The sequence below is a fragment of the Anomaloglossus baeobatrachus genome, chromosome 2 (assembly GCF_048569485.1).
Source record: "Anomaloglossus baeobatrachus isolate aAnoBae1 chromosome 2, aAnoBae1.hap1, whole genome shotgun sequence".
NCBI lineage: Eukaryota > Metazoa > Chordata > Amphibia > Anura > Aromobatidae > Anomaloglossus > Anomaloglossus baeobatrachus.
Window position 1 is genome coordinate 95830260 of NC_134354.1, and position 20508 is coordinate 95850767.

The 20508-nt window shown below is 48.3% G+C and overlaps 1 protein-coding gene across 1 annotated transcript in view; it reads right to left on the reverse strand.

The window, feature by feature from the left end:
- The window catches only part of ITGAE (integrin subunit alpha E), a 207118-nt gene that overhangs the window by 91608 nt on the left and 95002 nt on the right, over positions 1–20508 (reverse strand). The window contains exons 5-6 of the mRNA XM_075333152.1: positions 7497–7623; positions 302–391 (exon numbers count right to left, since the gene is read on the reverse strand). Coding sequence (XP_075189267.1) covers positions 302–391; positions 7497–7623 — 217 coding nt within the window. The remainder of the gene's footprint in view (positions 1–301; positions 392–7496; positions 7624–20508) is intronic.

The following is a 20508-nucleotide window of genomic DNA, read 5'->3' on the forward strand; positions in this document are numbered from 1 at the left end:
TTTATGAAACACCACAATGTTTCAGAATCAAACATATCTGGCTGTGATCATACAGTGGCTGATACATGCTTCCCACAATCACCCTTTACAAAAGGTATGTTTTAGTGCTTGGGTTGAGTTAGTAAAGTCAAAATAATCAACAAAGGAACATATTTCCACAAAACGGTAGCTTTCAACTAGAATACAGATTCTAACTCAGGATGACTAATGTACATTTTCACAATGAATGCATGCTGTTTATGAATTTGTTATTGTTTTTAGTTATATCTTAATATTCTGAGTTTTAGCTAAAAAAAATCACCTTGATTGAGTAACAATCCATCTATAGCATTGTTGTTGTTGTTGTTGTTGTTGTTATGTCTGTTCTTCTTCTCCTCCAAAAAGTCAAACACTGCATGAAATATAATGTAATTGTATAAACAATCCAGTCTAGAATATAACTACATTTGAGCCAAATTTATTAATTCAATCTGAATTGAATAGACATAACTGGCATAAGCAGATCTCATCATCCATGTTATCCCACTTTTAACATTTATCACTTATCCAAAGCTCATCACTAGATTGCTGGAACCAAGTTTGCCATAAACATGTAAAGAAGAGGTCGAGTGCATGCTCAACAATCACTCCATATATCTCATCCACAAAGTGACTATCAGAGGAGGACCAGAGGATTCCTGTTCTAGCCATCTAACCTACAAAGGGAACCAACCATTAGGATGTTCATATATAAAGTAAAACCAGTGCTATACTGGTGCTAGGATGCTGAATGTAAGCATAGCTTTTGCTCAGAGATTGGATGTTTTATTTCAGAAATATGCATAAGTAAAGTTCCAGCAATGCACTGTTATTTGATTGACAGGTGCAACAGGAAGGGGATATGTCGGTCGGGCTTTGCTATCTATTCCTGCTCCTGTCTGCTTCATTGCCATGGTAGATGCTAGACTGTGCCCACAATCAATAATTCTGCTGAAATCTGCAACAATGTCTTGCTATGATTTAGTGATGGGGATGGGAATAGGGGATAGTTGGGAAACTGTGCGCGTTGTGATGGGGAACCACATTATTACTAGCTACTTCTGTTTTGCTTTACTTATGCAGCATGTCTAATGAACAATTAAAGTTTTTGCTTATCTTTTCATGTTTTAGGCCCTTTATTCCAGAATAGATCATTGGGGGTCTGAGTTGCGAGACACACAGCAATTGCTCAAAAGACAACCGAGAAGTGCATAGCTCAAGAAGCAGGAACACATGGCTGATTTATGAAGGGGCTGATTCATAAGCGTGATTCATCAACACTGGCATAGTGCATGTGTGGCGCCCTGGACAAGCCAGGACGTCACAGGTACTACAACAACACACCCCACACCCCGGTTAGGCATATCAGTCACACACACAAATCCTTGTTGCCTCCCTCCAGGGGCTGATGTCCACACCAAGTGGGGCGGGGCCAGGCGGTTGGCCCCACCCACCGAGGAGTTCACAGTCCTGGAGGCGGGAAAGGAAGGGAGTTGAGTTCGGGAGAGTGGAAGTGGAGGAGCGAGAAGGAGTTGTGGAGGAGCAAGAGCAGACAGACGGTGTCCGGGTACGTGGCCCGGGCACTCAAGAGCAAGGTTGGCAGACGGTGGTGACCGTCTGCAGGCGAGGCCGATTGACGCACAACTGTGAGGACCGGGGACGGGCGGTGGCCCGCCGCTACCAAACCAGGGAACCAAAAAGAAGAAGCCAGCACCATTCGGCAGGGCCTACGGACCCCGACCAGGCTTGGAGTCGCCGTTAAACCGGTCAAATCCGTCAGCGACGGGAACCTCCGGGGTTTCTCAGCAGCAAAGACCCGACTGAAGGCAACCGCTCAACCATGAAGGGAAATACAGCTACCGCCACAGCTAGAGTTCCCAGGGCCAGAGCCTGCGGGCAAAAAGGGGCTCCTCTGGTGGATGCACCGCTGGGGAGCGGGTTACCGGTGGGAAGCCATTGTAGCCGAAAACACATCACAGGTGAAGTGAGAGACAGTCACCGCCAACCTACCGGGAGTGACCATCGCAGCCGCCTGCGGGACCCGTCCATCCAGCCGTTTGTTTTACCAGAGACTCCGTCTACGTTATTGGCTGAGTGAGTACCACCGTGCCGCCTGGCACTGCGTTGCCGCCCACGCGACCCTGCACCTTGCCAAACCCTGCCATCCACCCTACAGTCCCCATCACCGGGCCCCGGGACCACCAAAATCCCCTACCCACGGAGGGGAGAGAAACATCTCGGCTGCTCCCTGTCATTGCTCCCGGGATCCCCTTCCAGAGCAGCGGTGGTGCCCCCAACCTCACCACAATCCGTGGGTGGCGTCACGGACTAAATCCCCAAACCAGGCCACCCCTTTCACTCACGGGCGAGGAGCGCCGCTCGAGGCCCCGGATCCGGCCCACCGCTCGAGCCACCGAGCAGCAGCAGCAGCGCCAGACCCGAGCGTTAGTGGGCGCAGCGCCCTCCCCGCCCGCGACAACTTGGCGTCACGAATAGGATCTTACCGTTCTATCGCCTGGTAGAAGTGCGCCTTGTGTCCCGCCGGAGGTTTTCGGCCGAAAATTTTCAGAAACCGCCATCTTGAGCGCGAAAAGTTCCCCGCTCGAGCGTATTCCCGAGCAGTGGAGGCGCGAAGGCCGAAGCTCCGCCCCTGAAGAGGAGGTGCCGGAAAGAAACTGAGGGGGGACGGATGGCGTCTGGCCGCATGTAAGCCGCGGCTATAAAAGCAGGGACGCCAGGACTCTGCGGCCATCTTTGGTTCCTGGAAGAGGCCGCTGCAACGATGCACCATCCGACCAGCAACAGCGTAGCCCCCGCGCCCGTCAACGCAGCGTGGGTGGAGGTCCGGACCGCCCAGCTAAGTAGCCGTCTGCAGATCCGAGTGCAGCTCCTTTTGGAGGAGCGGGAGGCCGACATGGCGGATGTGGTGGCGGCCATACGGAGACGCAAGGTGGAGGAAGTTTTGGAAGAGCGGGTAAGCGACCCACGCTCCTGTATCCCTACCGGGTCGGTCGTCGCAGCTGAGGGGCCCGGTTTGCACCCGCTCGCCCTGCTGCCTCCCCCGCTGCCCGTGTTGGCTGCTGCTGCCCCGCCACTAAGGCCGCTACAACCGCAACCGGTAGTGGCACCCTGCCTATCCGCCCAAGCGGACCGATCTGCAGCCGAAGCCTGTGGCCGCCCTGAACCGCTTCTATGCAAGCTGCCGAAGACCAAGCCCGTCAGCGGAGATATACCGGAGGCACATGTGGTGACCATGCTTGGTCCCGTACCGACTCCGGCAGCTCGCCCCGTGCAGGAGGAGGCAGAAGTCAAGCGGGAGAGGACACCTGTACCCATCCCCCACGCCTCGGCTGAGGCTGCGCCGGGTCGCCGCTCTGAGGCAGCACCACAGGCCATGACACCGCGGGACCTTCCACCCAGAATGCCAGTAATGGGCAGCGTAAAGGAAGTCTCGCGGGGCCCGACCCGCGCAGGGGCCCGCAGCAGCCCCTTACTGGGACAGGGAACCGACCCCGCTGGGCCGAGAGATTACGGAGAGGGAGAAGAGGAAAGCGGAGCTGGTAGCCCGCACCATCCAGGAGAAGGAGAGCCTCCACAGAGCCACCTTCCGAGTACGGGGCCCGAGATATGAGGGGCAAGTGAGGAGATTTGATGTCCGTAGGGGATACGGATTCATCTTTGAGCCGGGCCTGGAGGCCGAAGTTTTTGTGGCCCGAAGGGACGTGAATGACCACCTGCCGGAGGACCACCCGGGCCGCAACCTGCTCCCCGGTGACCTCGTCACCTATACCCGGCACTGCGAGGAGAGGGGCTGGTTTGCCCTGGACGTTAGGCTGAGAGGAGGCCAGGGGCCTCAAGCGCCAGCCCAGCCCCCTCCCCCGGTCTGTGGGGGGGACCTGAAGTGAGGCAGCGGTCCTCCACTGCAAGTTGTCCCCGTTGGGACCACCAGTACCGTTAAGTAACCGAATGATAGGAAAAGTAATCAACCGAAGATGTTGTCTGATTTGCAACCGTGATTGAACCGGCCTTTGCCAGCAACTAGTCCCCGTAGGGACTGTCTGCACCGTTTGCGTAAGGAACTGCTTACGGACACGCCCGAGAACTTGCAGGGCAACCACAAACTTGTGGCATGTAAATAATTGTTGGCATACATCCGTTACCGCCTCCGGAGAGGCAGATTGGAGGAAGGGCCCGCAGTGGAGTAGGCTGGGGCCCGGCCACCACCTGGACCGGTGGCCATCCTCCGGGGGTCAGGGGTCCCCCATGGACGTGGGTCCCCTGAAAGAGACCGTGCCCGCTCGGGCAGCTTGGTGATGGACTGGGGCAAGGGGTGCTGCCCACTTCTTAGGGGCAGCATCAGGCCAGGTTGTTTGGGCGGGAGAGAGCGGAAGCGGTTACCGTTGATAAAGTTGACTACCGTTAGTAACGTTAAAGAAAGTGCCTCCCGTTAAGGGAAGATTGATAAAAGTGCTTGTTTTAATGTTTATGTGTTTTTTATCTTTTTCAGTTGCAAAAATAAATTCGGTGATGGACGGGCAGCCCGCGGACGGTCTGCGTTTAACCAAGGTGGAATGTGGCGCCCTGTACAAGCCAGGACGTCACAGGTACTACAACAACACACCCCACACCCCGGTTAGGCACATCAGTCACACACACAAATCCTTGTTGCCTCCCTCCAGGGGCTGATGTCCACACCAGGTGGGGCGGGGCCAGGCGGTTGGCCCAACCCACCGAGGAGTTCACAGTCCTGGAGGCGGGAAAGGAAGGGAGTTGAGTTAGGGAGAGTGGAAGTGGAGGAGCGAGAAGGAGTTGTGGAGGAGCAAGAGCAGACAGACGGTGTCCGGGTACGTGGCCCGGGCACTCAAGAGCAAGGTTGGCAGACGGTGGTGACCGTCTGCAGGCGAGGCCGATTGACGCACAACCGTGAGGACCGGGGACGGGCGGTGGCCCACCGGTACCTAACCGGGGAGCGAAGAGAAGCCAGCACCATTCGGCATGGCCTACGGACCCCGACCAGGCTTGGAGTCGCCGTTAAACCGGTCAAATCCGTCAGCGACGGGAACCTCCGGGGTTTCTCAGAAGCAAAGACCCGACTGAAGGCAACCGCTCAACCGTGAAGGGAAACAGCTACCGCCACAGCTAGAGTTCCCAGGGCCAGAGCCTGCAGGCAAAAAGGGGCTCCTCTGGCGGATGCACCGCTGGAGAGTGGGTTACCGGTGGGAAGCCATCGGAGCCGAAAACACATCACAGGTGCAGGGAGAGACAGTCACCACCAACCTACCGGGAGTGACCATCGCAGCCGCCTGCGGGACCCGTCCATACAGCCGTTTGTTTTAAAATAGACTCCGTCTACGTTAATGGCTGAGTGAGTACCACCGTGCCGCCTGGCACTGCGCTAACGCCCCCGCGACCCTGCACCTCGCCAAACCCTGCCATCCACCCTACAGTCCCCATCACCGGGCCCCGGGACCACCAAAATCCCCTACCCACGGAGGGGAGAGAAACATCTCGGTTGCTCCCAGTCATAGCTCCCGGGATCCCCGCCCAGAGCAGCGGTGGTGCCCCCAACCTCACCACAAACCGTGGGTGGCGTCACGGACTAAATCCCCAAACCAGGCCACCCCTTTCACTCACGGACGAGGAGTGCCGCTCGAGGACCCGGATCCGGCCCACTGCTCGAGCCACCGAGCAGCAGCAGCAGCGCCGGACCCGAGCATTAGTGGGCGCAGCGCCCTCCCCGCCCGCGACACATGCTTGCTATGCTGCTGTTGATGGAGGACAAGAAGCGCCAAATTTATTTAAAAGTGCACACCACTTAAAGAGTTAGTTGTTTTTTTTCTGAGTGGCATGTGCCACCATGTGCCACGCCAGAAATGCTACTCCAATCAGGGACTGGAAAAGTATTTCAGCTATGCAAAATGTTGGCAGTTTTGATGAACTGGATGGGTGAGCCTGTCCACACACTACTGTTGGACAAATATAAATTGACATCTCTGATTTAATTGGATTTGTTTGTACTTAATTTAAGAGTTGTTGAATGTCATTTGATTTAACTAATTGTTATGTATAAAAATTATGCAATGCTCAGAATAATGCGTACACCCCTTGGAAAAGTAAGATTTTAATCAATATCTCACTGAAGTCATAAAAGTAAGAGCAATAATATAACATTTATTACAAAATCTTCAGTTTTACTCAAATTAATTGATGCAAAAATGAGTACACCCCACATTAAAAACAACTTTGTTTAGTATTTTTTTCTGCTTTCCATCATGATCATGATGTCATCATTTCATTGATGGTATCATAAATTCACAAATGTACTGCTCTATATTGAAAGAGAAGATGCTCCCATCACTCTGTGCCTTTGGTAGACGTGCACTTTTCCAACGTAACAATGATCCAAAACATTGGAAGGTAAACTGGAGTGAGAATAGTGCAAGAAGGGTCTTATCTGAGTAAATAGTGACAAATATACAGGGATATGCTCACCTGACAAGGTTGTGTGAACACAACCCTTAACACACTTAGATCCAGGCTGCTGCAAGACCCACAAGACGAAAAAATAATCCAAGGATGAAACCGAAAGGAGTAATTCCTTCACTACCTGTATGAGGAGACCGCTTGACTGATGAAGTCAGAAACTCAAGGAGATTAAAATTAAATGTGATTTATTTGTCAACGCGTTTCAAAGTATCACACTTCTTCAGGATAAATCACATACTGTTGCTTGTCTTGAAGACGTATGATACTTCAAATAAACCACATTTAATTATAATCTCCATGTGTTTTTTACTTCATCTGTCGGATGGTCTCCTCATCTAGCGTATCCTTCAGTTCCAGCCTTGGAATGATCCAAAACACACATCTGTTGCAATTCTGAAGAAGACCAGGTTGAAAGTGATTCAGTGGCCAAGTGTCTTCTGATCTGAACTCAACTGAACACCTATGGGTAATTCTGAAGAAATAAGTTGTTATTTCTCTCCATTCATTATTCAGGCTATAAAATAGGTCGTTCTTGAAGAATGGAAACAGTCGACTTGGTGCTGCCCTTAAACATCAACAAAGTCGTACAAAACAACAGATGTAGTAGTTTTTTATGTGGGGTGCATTCATTTTTGCATCAACTAATTTGAGTAAAACTGAAGATTTTGTAATGAAAGTTATATTATTAACCTTAGTTTTATGTTATGAGTTAAACAAATGTTATTTGAAACTCATTCTTGTCAACATTTTGGAAATTGTTCTTGTGTTCAGTGAGATAATGATTAAAATCTTACTTTTCAAAAGGGTATGTACTCAGTTATGCTGAGCACTGTAGATACCCCTGATTTGAATATAACATGATGTTTATGTACTGTTACCTACTTATGGTCAGATTAGAGGCTTTTGTTTTTAATTCTAAAAACTTGTCCAATAAGAAAGCTTCATATATACAGTATAACAGTATTTAAAAAACAATAAAAAAACATACATACCAGTTGTTGCAAGGTCAGGATAAACCCATTCCTTAAAAGAGCCATTTTCATCAGTACGCAGTGAGCAAACTCCATTGAGTTCACCTGTTGTGGTTTTTTGCGTCCTCCCTCTGATCTGCTGGCACATCTGTAGGGGCGAGTGAGGAATACTTCAAAACTGCCTAGTTTAAGGATTGTTGTAAATTATTTGAAAATGTAATATTCTGAGTATAGATGAGCAGATCTTTTGAAATTTCAATTTGCTGACTTTACCAAATGTTTCCCCAAAATTTGATTTGCGACAAATAAATTTGCTCAGATTTGAATACTGTAAAGTTTGTAATTGCTTGTTAAATATATGTGCTGGAGAGCAGAGAGACAGGAGCCGGCCAACCATAAGAGCTTACCCGCCACAGGAGAGAGCACAGCCTACTTATCATAAGAGCTTACACTATACAGGAGAGAGAAGACTCCACTGTCCAAAAGAGCTTACACTCTACAGGAGAGAGAAGACCCCACTCTCCAAAAGAGCTTACACTCTACAGGAGAGAGAAGACCCCACTCTCCATAAGAGCTTACACTCTACAGGAGAGAGAAGACCCTGCTGACCATAACAGCTTACACTCTACAGAAGTGAGAAAAAGAGAGAGAGAGGACCTTGTTGACCACAAGAGCTTACACTCTACAGGAAAATGGAAGAGGAGCCCACTGACAATAAGGTCTTACACTCTGCGGGACAGAGAGAGAAGACTCTGCTGACCATAAGATCTTACACTCTACAGGAGAGAGAGAGAAGACCCTGCTGATTATCAGATTGTACACTCTACAGAAAAGAGAGAATGAAGATCCTGTTGACCATAAGAGCTTACAGTCTATAGGAGAGAGGACCCCGCTGATCATAAGAGCTTGTACTCTACAGGAGAGGACCCCGCTGATCATAAGAGCTTATACTCTATATGAGAAGACCCCGCTGTTAAAAAGAGCTTACAGTCTACAAAAGGTCACTCTGCTGACCATAAGAGCTTACACTCTACAAGGCAGAGAGAGAGGACCCTGCTGACCATAAGAGCTTACACTCTACAAGAGTGAGAGAGAGGACCCGGATGACCATAAGAGCTTACATTCTACAAGGCAGAGAGAGAACCCTGTTGATCATAAGAGCTTACACTTTTTTTTGGCAAGCTGCAAATCAAATCTCAAAAGTTCAAATTTGCGTGAAACTACAAATTTCAGAATATTTGACTCAGACTCGATCCTCCACAATTTGATTCTCTCATCTGTAATTCAGAGCACTGAACAAATAATTACTGGGGTTATCCCTCCATGGTAGTGAATAAATTACCAAAGATGTTAGAATTAGTTTTGATTTTAAAAGGAACCTGTCATTTCAGATTTCATATCTAAGTAAAAGCAAAGCATGTTAAGTCTGATAATTAGCATCCAGAACATGTGTCTGTCACAAATAGCAGTCATCATTGAAACAAGAAAACAATGTGATAGTTGCACCGTGCCCTGCTCCTTTCCAGTCATCGAGGTTGGTGCAGCACTGAACAGTCATGGCTTTTCTCCAATCATGCCGATTTTTTAGTTGATTACTGCTCAGGTTCCCTTTGTCAGGATTCTATATGTTGTATGTCTGGCCCTCTGTATAGGGTCTATATAGGGATGCTGGGCAAAGTAAATATGAGTTCTTTGGGTTTTTGGAGGATTAAATCAGGGCTCATTTAACCAGCATCTTCTATACATGAGGTGATATAACAGTTTACAGAAAACACACAGCTATATAACACTATTTCAGGCAATAGTAGATTGAAGGCTTTAATAATCTTAACACAGGGCTTCCAGAGTAACATATATGACAGTCTGTTCACAGATTATCTGCTCTCCTTACACAGTGGATGTACACAGAGCAGGTTATCTTATGATGCAGTGCAAGTTCTCTATCCTTCTGCTGCACAGAGATTGCTTTTGAACTATCCTGAGCTGTTCTCTACTCCTGGCAGTCTCTGTCCTGAACTGGCATATCTCCATAGCTTGATTTTTCCTACGATACATATACTACACTTTCTCAGCACTGCTCCTTTTTTGCAGAGAGACAAACAGACACTTCTTTCCTTATGCAGAGAGGTAAATACACACTCACTGTTCCCAGCATCCCTTGAGTCACTGCTGGATACTTCCTGCCTCCTACTACAGGTTTATCTCCACACTTTCTGCATGGTTTTAGATGATCTGTAAAGTTCCTGCTTGTCACATATATATAGGCCAATCAACTTGCAACTAGAGATGAGCGAACCGGTCCCGGTTCGGCTCGAGGTCGGTTCGTCGAACGGAGGTCCCGTTCAAGTTCGGTTCGTCGAACGTTCGACGAACCGAACTCAAACTGCATAGGAAACAATGGCAGGCATTCACAAACACATAAAAACACCTAGAAAACACCCTCAAAAGGTGTCCAAAAGGTGACAAACAACTCACAACACAACACAAACACATGGGAAAGTGACAAGGACATATACTCATGCGAAAACAAAACAGCTGGACAAGGAAAAAGAGGAGGACACACAGATATAGGCATGGCACGCCCTTCTAAAATCATGTAAAACACCGCAAGGTGACTCCAAGCGGAGTCTCCCTTTTTTCCAAAAATTGTGCCCCACACACACCCACACATTCAGTGGCAGCACTTGTGCCCTAGTTGTACACTTCACAGCTAGATTTGCATCAAGCACATTCAAAAATACGCCATACTTAACCGTCCCCAGGATGACACCGGGGTAGGTAGCAAAGTCTTTCCTGATCCCAGCTCTGTTCATCTTGGCTTCTTTTAAAAACAATGTAAGCAAGGGTTACTCCAAGCGGAGTCTCCCTTTTTTCCAAAAATTGTGCCCCACACACACCCACCCCTTCAGTGGCAGCAGTTGTGCCCCAGTTGTACACTTCACAGCTAGATTTGCATCAAGCACATTCAAAAATACGCCATACTTAACCGTCCCCAGGATGACACCGGGGTAGGTAGCAAAGTCTTTGCTGAACCATGACTTGCTCATCTTGGCTCCTTTTAAAAACAATGTAAGTAAGGGTTACTCCAAGCGGAGTCTCCCTTTTTTTAAAAAAATTGGGCCACACAGACACCTCATCAGTGGCAGCACTTGTGCCCTAGTTGCAAACAGGATGTTTTGATTTGCATCAAGCACATTCAAAAATACGCTATTCTTAACCGTCCCCAGGATGACACCGGGGTAGGTAGCAAAGTCTTTCCTGATCCCAGCTCTGTTCATCTTGGATCATTTTAAAAAAACACAGCAATCAAGGGTTACTCCAAGCGGAGTCTCCCTTTTTTTCCAAAAATTGGGCCCCACACACACCCACCCATTCAGTGGCAGCACTTGTGCCCTAGTTGTACACTTCACAGCTAGATTTGCATCAAGCACATTCCAAATCCCCAAGCATTTACTCTCCCCAGGATGACACAGGGGTAGTAAATTCCTGGTGGATCCATGACTTGTTCATTTTGATGAACGTTAGTCTGTCCACGTTGTCACTGGACAGACGCGTGCGCTTATCTGTCAGCACACACCCAGCAGCACCGAAGACACGTTCAGAGACAACGCTGGCCGCTGGACATGACAAAATCTCCAAGGCGTAACTGGAGAGCTCTGGCCATTTTTCTAGATTTGAAGCCCAAAATGAGCAAGGCTCCATTTGCAAAGTCATGGCATCGATGTTCATTTGGAGATACTCCTGTATCATCCTCTCCAGCCGTTGACTATGTGTCAGACTTGTTGTCTCTAGTGGCCTTGCAAAGGAGGGTCTAAAAAAATTATGAAAAGATTCCATAAAATTGCTGTTACCAGCACCAGATACAGTCCTACTGGTACGGGTAGACTGTTAAAGATGACGAGACCGTCCCATGTTTGTCAAGTTACAACTGGGAGAATCACTCCCTGCACCTGCACGGTTGTTTGGTGGAAAAGCCGAGCTAAGATCGAGTAACAGCTTCTGCTGATACTCCTGCATACGTGCGTCCCTTTCTATGGCTGGAATTATGTCACAAAATTTGGACTTGTCCCGGGGATCTAATAGTGTGGCAAGCCAGTAGTCATCATCACTTCTAATTTTGACAATACGAGGGTCATGTTGGAGGTAGTGCAACAAGAAGGCACTCATGTGTCTTGCGCAGCCATGCGGACCAAGTCCACGCTGTGTTTGTGGCATAGAGGTGCTACCCGTTCTTTCTTCCTCTGACATCTCCCCCCAACCTCTTTCAACTGAAATTTGACCAAGGTCTCCCTCATCTGCTGAGTCTTCCATGTCCATGGACAGTTCGTCCTCCATTTCTTCATGTTCTCCTGCACCTTCCTCAACATTTCGCCTGCTACTATGCGCCATTGTTAATCCCTGTCCCCCATGGTCCCATGCCTGCTGCGTTGGTGATGATGAACGTCTGGACCTTGGTGATGTTGTTGTCCCTTGCGCATATGAATCCTCCTGTAGTTCCTCCCCTTCCTGTTGTCCCACCCCCTGACTCCGAATAGTGTTTAGCGTGTGCTCCAGCATGTAAATGACTGGAATTGTCATGCTGATAATGGTATTGTCAGCGCTAAACATATTTGTCGCCATGTCGAAACTGTGCAGAAGGGTGCATAGGTCCTTGATCTGAGGCCACTCCATCAGGGTGATCTGCCCCACCTCTGCATCTCGTTGGCCCAGGCTATACGTCATGACGTATTGCACCAGGGCTCGGCGGTGCTGCCACAGTCGCTGTAACATGTGGAGAGTCGAATTCCAGTGTGTCGCCACATCGCATTTCAGGCGATGAACCGGCAGGCCGAAAGACTTCTGGAGAGATGCAAGTCGCTCAGCTGCGGCGGTTGAACGGCGGAAGTGAGCAGACAGTTTTCGTGCCCTGGTCAGAAGGCCATCTAGGCCGGGATAGTGTGTTAAGAATTGCTGGACAACAAGGTTCAACACGTGAGCCATACAAGGCACGTGTGTCACCTTGCCCAGGCGAAGGGCCGCACCCAGGTTTGCAGCATTGTCGCACACGGCCTTACCAGGCTGCAGGTTGAGTGGAGACAACCATTTATTAAACTCGGACCGCAGAGCTGACCACAACTCCTCAGCTGTGTGACTCCTATTCCCAAGACATGTCAAGCTAAAGACCGCCTGATGACGTTGCGCTCTGCTGCCAGCATAGTAATGAGGGGTGCGTGATTCCTTCTGCGCAGTGAGAACGCTGGTGGCCTGACCAGGCAGGCTTGGGGCGGAGGTGGAGGACCCAGATGAGGTGGAGGAGGCAGAAGCAGTGGCGGAACTTGGACAGACAGAGGATTGACACACAAGTCGTGGGGACGGCAAGACTTGTGCAGCAGACCCTTCACCATCTATCACCATAGTTACCCAGTGCCCAGTCAGCGACATGTAACATCCCTGTCCATGCTTACTGGTCCAAGTATCGGTGGTGAAATGCACCCGTTCACACACAGAGTTTCTCAAGGAAGCGATGATGTTGTGTGCGACATGGTGGTGTAGCGCAGGCACACCTTTCTTAGAGAAGTAGTGGAGACTAGGCATCTGGTACTGGGGCACAGCGACAGACATAAGGTCTCTAAAATCCTGTGTGTCCACTAGGCGGAAAGGCAGCATTTCGGTAGCCAAGAGCTTACAGAGGGATAGAGTCAACCTCTTAGCTTTGTCATGGGTCGCAGGAAATGGCCTTTTATTTGACCACATCTGAGGGACAGAGATCTGGCTGCTGTGTGTAGACGGTGTTGAGTAGGGTGTCCCTGTAAAAATGCAGGTTTGTGAGGAAAGTGCAGGTGGAGACATGATGTTGCCTTCATCCAACGTTGGTGCTATCGATGTCTGAGAGAGCTGTACACACTCACTTGTTTCCCCTTCCAAACCAACTGATGACCTACCAAGCAAACTGCCTGTTGCGGTTACAGTGGTGGAAGTTGTGCGTGGAAAACCAGGTGTGACAGCTGTCCCCACAGTCCTAGAAGATGAAGAGCGCGCGGATGCACTGGAAGGGGCAGGCCGTGGATGGTTCGCTCCGCTAGGCCGCATTGCAGCACGGTGAGCTTCCCACCGGGACCTATGATATTTATTCATGTGACGATTCATGGAAGAAGTTGTCAAACTGCTGAGGTTTTGACCTCTACTAACAGAATCACGACAAATTTTACACATCACATAATTTGGGCGATCTTTTTCTATGTCAAAAAAGGACCAGGCTAGGCAAGGCTTAGAGGGCATGCGACCTGCTGAGCCCCCCCGACTAGTGCTCAGAGGCAGAGTGGTGGCTGATGATGCAGTTGTAGACGTGCTACCAGTGCTCCGACTCTGTCCAGGAAGGCGCAAGGTAACTTCGTCGTCGGTTGCATCCTCCTCCACCGCCTCTGTTGACCTCCTCGAGTGCCTGACTGGGGGTTGACAGTAGGTGGGATCTAGAACTTCATCATCAATTGTTGTGTTTGCAGTCCCCTCCCCCTCAGACCGAGCCTCTTCTTGCCCTGACCGAATATTTAAGTTGTCATCCCAATCTGGTATCTGGGTCTCATCGTCATCAGTATGTTCCTCATTGTCTATAACCACAGGTGTTACAGTTTGTGACAAAGGGTCAACATTACGCTCAGAAACTTGGTCCTCACGGCCTGAATCAGAGTCACAAAGGTTCTGGGCATCACTGCAGACCATTTCCTGGTCTGTACTCACTGTAGCTTGGGAGCAGACCTCTGATTCCCAGGCTATAGTGTGACTGAACAGCTCTGCAGACTCAGCCATCTCAGTTCCACCATACTGTGCAGGGCTGATGGTGACTTCAGAGCTGGGAGAAAGCAAGTTTGATTGGGATGACAACTCAGAGGACTGGTGTTTTTTGGATGCGGTACTTGAAGTGGCTGAGAGGGCACTTGTTGGACCACTTGAGATCCATTCAAGCATTTTCCTTTTTTGGCCATCATCTAGCTTTGTTCCTGTTGTTCGTGTCCGTAAAAAAGGGAGCACATCGGATTGTCCACGGTAAGTAGTAGACATCTTACTTTTGCTGGTAGATGGTCTATCTTCAGCAGATGATAATGGAGCTTTGCCACCTTCCCCACGGACAAACCCTTTTTTTCCCTTTTCCACCACGCCTCTTCCCCTTTCCACCAGCATCTGTCATTTTGCCACTCATGTTGATTGCGACAAGATTGTGCACTGAAAATGTGGTAGTAAAAATTGAGAGGTGGTGTAGATTGCAGCGGTGGTCCAGCTTTATTAACAGCAGAATAATAAAGAATAAATATCCCTGACAATGCAACTACGGCCCTTAAATTGGCAGCATAAATTGCTAGCATAATGGCTTAGTAACAATGAGTTGGAGTGTGCAATGCAGGCAGACGTGCTGCAAATATCTGTGCACTACTGGGACTATACAGAAGTCCAATAGCCACGTTTAGGATGCCACTAGGTACACTCAGGGTTTGCTAGTATAATGGCTTAGTAACAATGAGTTTGAGTGTGCAATGCAGGCAGAGGTGCTGCAAATATCTTTGCACTAGTGGGACTATACAGAAGTCCAATAGCCACGTTTAGGATGCCACTAGGTTCAATCAGTGTTTGCTAGTATAATGGCTTAGTAACAATGAGTTTGAGTGTGCAATGCAGGCAGAGGTGCTGCAAATATCTTTGCACTAGTGGGAGTATACAGAAGTCCAATAGCCACGTTTAGGATGCCACTAGGTGCACTCAGGGTTTGCTAGTATAATGGCTTAGTAACAATGAGTTTGAGTGTGCAATGCAGGCAGAGGTGCTGCAAATATCTTTGCACTAGTGGGACTATACAGAAGTCCAATAGCCACGTTTAGGATGCCACTAGGTTCACTCAGTGTTTGCTAGTATAATGGCTTAGTAACAATGAGTTTGAGTGTGCAATACAGGCAGACGTGCTGCAAATATCTTTGCACTAGTGGGACTATACAGAAGTCCAATAGCCACGTTTAGGATGCCACTAGGTACACTCAGTGTTTGCTAGTATAATGGCTTAGTAACAATGAGTTTGAGTGTGCAATGCAGGCAGAGGTGCTGCAAATATCTTTGCATTAGTGGGACTATACAGAAGTCCAATAGCCACGTTTAGGATGCCACTAGGTACACTCAGTGTTTGCTAGTATAATGGCTTAGTAACAATGAGTTTGAGTGTGCAATGCAGGCAGAGGTGCTGCAAATATCTTTGCACTAGTGGGACTATACAGAAGTCCAATAGCCACGTTTAGGATGCCACTAGGTACACTCAGTGTTTGCTAGTATAATGGCTTAGTTATAATGAGTTGGAGTGTGCAATGCAGGTAGACCTGCTGCAAATATCTGTGCACTACTGGGACTATACAGCAGTCCAACAGCCACGTTTAGGATGCCACTAAGTTCAGTCAGTGTTTGCTAGTATAATGGCTTAGTTATAATGAGTTGGAGTGTGCAGAGGACAGGAGGGTACAGTGGCAGGGTTGTGGGTCTCTGGGTACAGGAATGGAAGCCTGCCTTTCTATCCCTCCTAATGGGGAAATGCAGCAAGGAAATCCCTGACCTTAGCTACACAGACGCTGTCATCTTGTGTAGCTGTTAAACTCTGTTTTAAACTCTGTCACCTATGGCTCTGAGCCTGCCGGTATGAGCCCTTAAAAGGACTGATAGAAAGTGCTATCCCTATGCTGTACAGCGCTGTGTATGGAGCGCATACAGCAGTATCGGCGATAGGAGCTGCGCCAGTGATGTCTGACACCAAGGACGCAGAAGAGATAATGGCGTCCGGACGGGCAGATACTCATTTTTATAATGCAGGGACATGTGACATGGACATCCTATCACACATGCCGTTGCTTCTCTGGCTAAAAGTCCACTTAGCTGTGTGTGTGTCTGGGATTGGCTGACATGCTGGCCCTCCCCACTACACGCGCGCGCTTAGGGAAGGAAGACAAGGGAAAAAAAAAAAAAATGGCGATCGCCATTATAGAAACAGCAGTGATCTGAATGCGCTGTTCCCGCTCACTATACACTGAAATGTCATAATAGTGTGAGTCACAGAGTGACTTACACTATTACAGCGGAAAGCCAGCTAGGAATTAGCTGTTTTTTTGCTGCTAGAACCGTTCTCGAACGTATCTAGAACTATCGAGCTTTAGCAAAAAAGCTCGAGTTCTAGTTCGATCTAGAACAGCCCCCAAAATCACTCGAGCCGCGAACTGGAGAACCACGAACCTCGAACTGCGCTCAACTCTACTTGCAACCAATTTTGAATGGACTGCTCATTGAGCACTGAAACAGGCAAATGCTTTCACTTAAAGGGGTTTTCCAATATTTCTTTATTTACTCCTACTAAAAAAAAATTGCATATGGAACAGCTTTTCCTTTGCTTCTGTGCCCAGCTATTCCAAATTAAAGCTCTCATCCGCCCATATTACTGTGCATATACCACAGAACGTCTCTGAGGGTGAACAGGAACCCTCTTCTGTCTGTGTCATGAGTCATGACATAATTGTGCTGCCAGACATGTTCTTTATTACTAGTCTCATATGACACATTACTAGGATATGCCAACATTACAAGTGGTGGAGTCTGACCTCAAGGCTCATCACTAAATACAAGAACAATGTGAAGGAATTAAAATCCACTTCCCTGTTGTAATTGCTGTTCACGAAAAAGTTTGAAGATACAATTTGATTTCCCCAATGCTATGACTATATAAATCATATTTTATCCATCACATACTGCAGTAGGAAAACATAAAAGTTTGTTATAAAATACTGTGGAATGTCATCTACCAGTTTTACAAATTCTCAAAATCATAAAAAGTCACCTAAAACATCACAAATCTCAGCTGAAGCTTTCGAGACTGTGCACTTAATCATTTTATTTACAGAATCCCATGTAATAAATGTTAAATGCATTTTGTCCACTAGATGTCATAAATGGGTTTTATTACAAAATGTGCAATGCAATAAACCAAGCATTAAAGGAAACCTGTCAGGTAAAATCAGGGCCGCCACTAGGAATTTCAGGGCCCCATACTGGCAACATTTTCGGGCCCCCTTGGGACTCCTCCCAGGCTCCACCCCAGCTCCGCCTCCACCCCTCAAACCTTCTCCAGTCTCACTGCCCCTCTTGGAAAAACATGTGTAATGTATATATATATATATATATATATATATATATATATATATATATATATATATATATAAATATACACACAGTATGTATATATATAATGTCCCCCTCCTGAAATATATGTCCCTTTCTTTGTATATATGTCCCTGTTTAGGTATATATGTCCCATCCTGGGCCCCTCCTGCTATATACATCCCCCTCCTGGGCACATTCTGGTATATACAGTGCCTTGCAAAAGTATTCGGCCCCCTCAAATTTTTCAACCTTTTCCCACATTTGAGGCTTCAAACATAAAGATAAAAATGTTAATGTTCTGGTGAAGAATCAACAACAAGTGGGACACAGTTGTGAAGTTGAACGATATTTATTGCTTATTTTAAACTTTTTATAAAAAATAAATAACTGAAAATTGGGGCGTGCAATATTATTCATCCCCTTTAAATTAATACTTTGTAGCGCCACCTTTTGCTGCGATTACAGCACACGTCTCTTGGGGTATGTCTCTATCGGTTTTGCACATGAAGAGACTGAAATTCTTGCCCATTCTTCCTTTGCAAACAGCTGGAGCTGAGTGAGGTTGGATGGAGAGCGTTTGTGATCAGCAGTTTTCAGCTCTTTCCACAGATTCTCAATTGGGTTCAGGTCTGGACTGTGACTTGACCATTCTAACACCTGGATACATTTATTTGTGAACCATTCCATTGTAGATTTTGCTTTATGTTTGGGATCATTGTCTTGTTGGAAGACAAATCTCCGTCCCAGTCTCAGGTCTTTTACAGACTCCAACAGGTTTTCTTCAAGAATGGTCCTGTATTTGGCTTCATCTATCTTCCCATCAATTTTAACCATCTTCCCTGTCCCTGCTGAAGAAAAGCAGGCCCAAACCATGATGCTGCCACCACCATGTTTGACAGTGGGGATGGTGTGTTCAGGGTGATCTCATCTGACCAGAGAACCTTCTTCCACATGTTTGGTGTCTCCAAGGTGGCTTGTGGCAAACTTTAAACAACACTTTTTATGGATATTTTTGAGAAATGGCTTTCTTCTTGCCACTCTCCCATAAAGGCCAGATTTGTGCAGTGTACATCTGATTGTTGTCCTATGGACAGACTCTCTCACCTCAGCTGTAGATCTCTGCAGTTCATCCAGAGTGATCATGGGCCTCTTGGCTGCATCTCTGATCAGTCTTCTCCTTGTTTGAGATTAAATTTTTGAGGGACGGCCAGGTCTTGGTAGATTTGCAGTGGTATGATACTCCTTCCATTTCAATATGATCACTTGCACAGTGCTCCTTGGATTGTTTTTAAAGTTTTGAAAATCTTTTTGTAACCAAATCCAGCTTTAAACTTCTCCACAATAGTATCAGGGACCTGTCTGTTGTGTTCCTTGGTCTTCATGGTGCTATTTGCGCTTTATACAGAACACTGAGACTATCACAGAGCAGGTGCATTTATACGGAGACTTGATTACACACAGATGACTTATATTTATCATCATCAGTCATTTAGGACAACATTGGATCATTCAGAGATCCTCAATGAACTTCTGGAGTGAGTTTGCTGCACTGAAAGTAAAGGGGATGAATAATATTGCACGCCCCAATTTTCAGTTACTTATTTTTTACAAAAAATTAAAATAAGCAATAAATATCTGTCAGCTTCCAATTGTGTCCCACCATAACATTTAAATTTTATGTTTGAAGCCTGCAATGTGGGAAAAGGTTGAAAAATTCAAGGCGGCCGAATACTTTCGCAAGGCACTGTATATACATCACAGGAGGGACTGGGGGCATATACACATCACAGTAGGGGCTGGGGCTCGGACAGTACTGGTGGTGGCACGGACAACACTAGAGGGGCACAAACAGGACTGGAGACATGAACAGGACTGAGGGAGCACATACAGCACTGGAGAGAGGGTGGCACACAGCACTGGGATGGTGGCACACAGCACTGGGAGGGTGGCACACAGCAGCCGGAGGCAGGTGGCTCACAGCAGAGAGGCAAGGAGGCTCACAGCAGAGAGGCCAGGAGGCTCACAGCAGAGAGACCAGGAGGCTCACAGCAGAGAGGCAGGAGGCTCACAGCAGAGGGAGGCTCAAAGCAGAGAGGCAGGAGGCTCATAGCAGAGGGAGGCCAGGAGGTTCATAGCAGAGGGAGGCTCACAGTAGAGAGGCCAGGAGGCTCACAGCAGAGAGGCCAGGAGGCTCACAGCAGAGAGGCCAGGAGGCTCACAGCAGAAAGGCCAGGAGACCACAGGCGAGGGAGGCTCAAAGCAGAGAGGCAGGAGGCTCACAGCAGAGGGAAGCTCACAGTAGAGAAGCCAGGAGGCTCACAGCAGAGAGGCCAGGAGGCTCACAGCAGAGGGAGGCTCAAAGCAGAGAGGCAGGAGGCTCACAGCAGAGGGAGACTCAAAGCAGAGAGGCCAGGAGGCTCACAGCAGAGAGGACAGGAGGCTCACAGCAGAGAGGCCAGGAGGCTCACAGCACAGAGGCCAGGAGGCTCACAGCACAGAGGCCAGGAGACTACAGGCCAGAGGTTCGCACCCCTGATCTAGCTGAAGCAAGACAGGGGCTGGGGTCGGTGGGCGGCCACGGGCAGAGATCAGTGCCCCCCCCACCTTCAGCAAAGATCAGTGGGCCCCAGGCAAAGATCAGCGCCCCCCCCCCCGGGCAGAGATCAGTGGGCCCCATGCAGAGATCAGTGCCCCCCTTTCCCCCGGGCAGAGATCAGCGCGGGCCCCGGGCAGAAATCAGCGCGGGCCCCGGGCAGAGATCAGCACGGTCCCCGGGCTGAGATCAGCAAATCTTCGGCTCACAGCGCTTACCTGTCCCGCTGGCTGCCGCGTCCTCGCCACCTCAGCCGCTGTTGCAGGAGTGTAATGAGGTTGC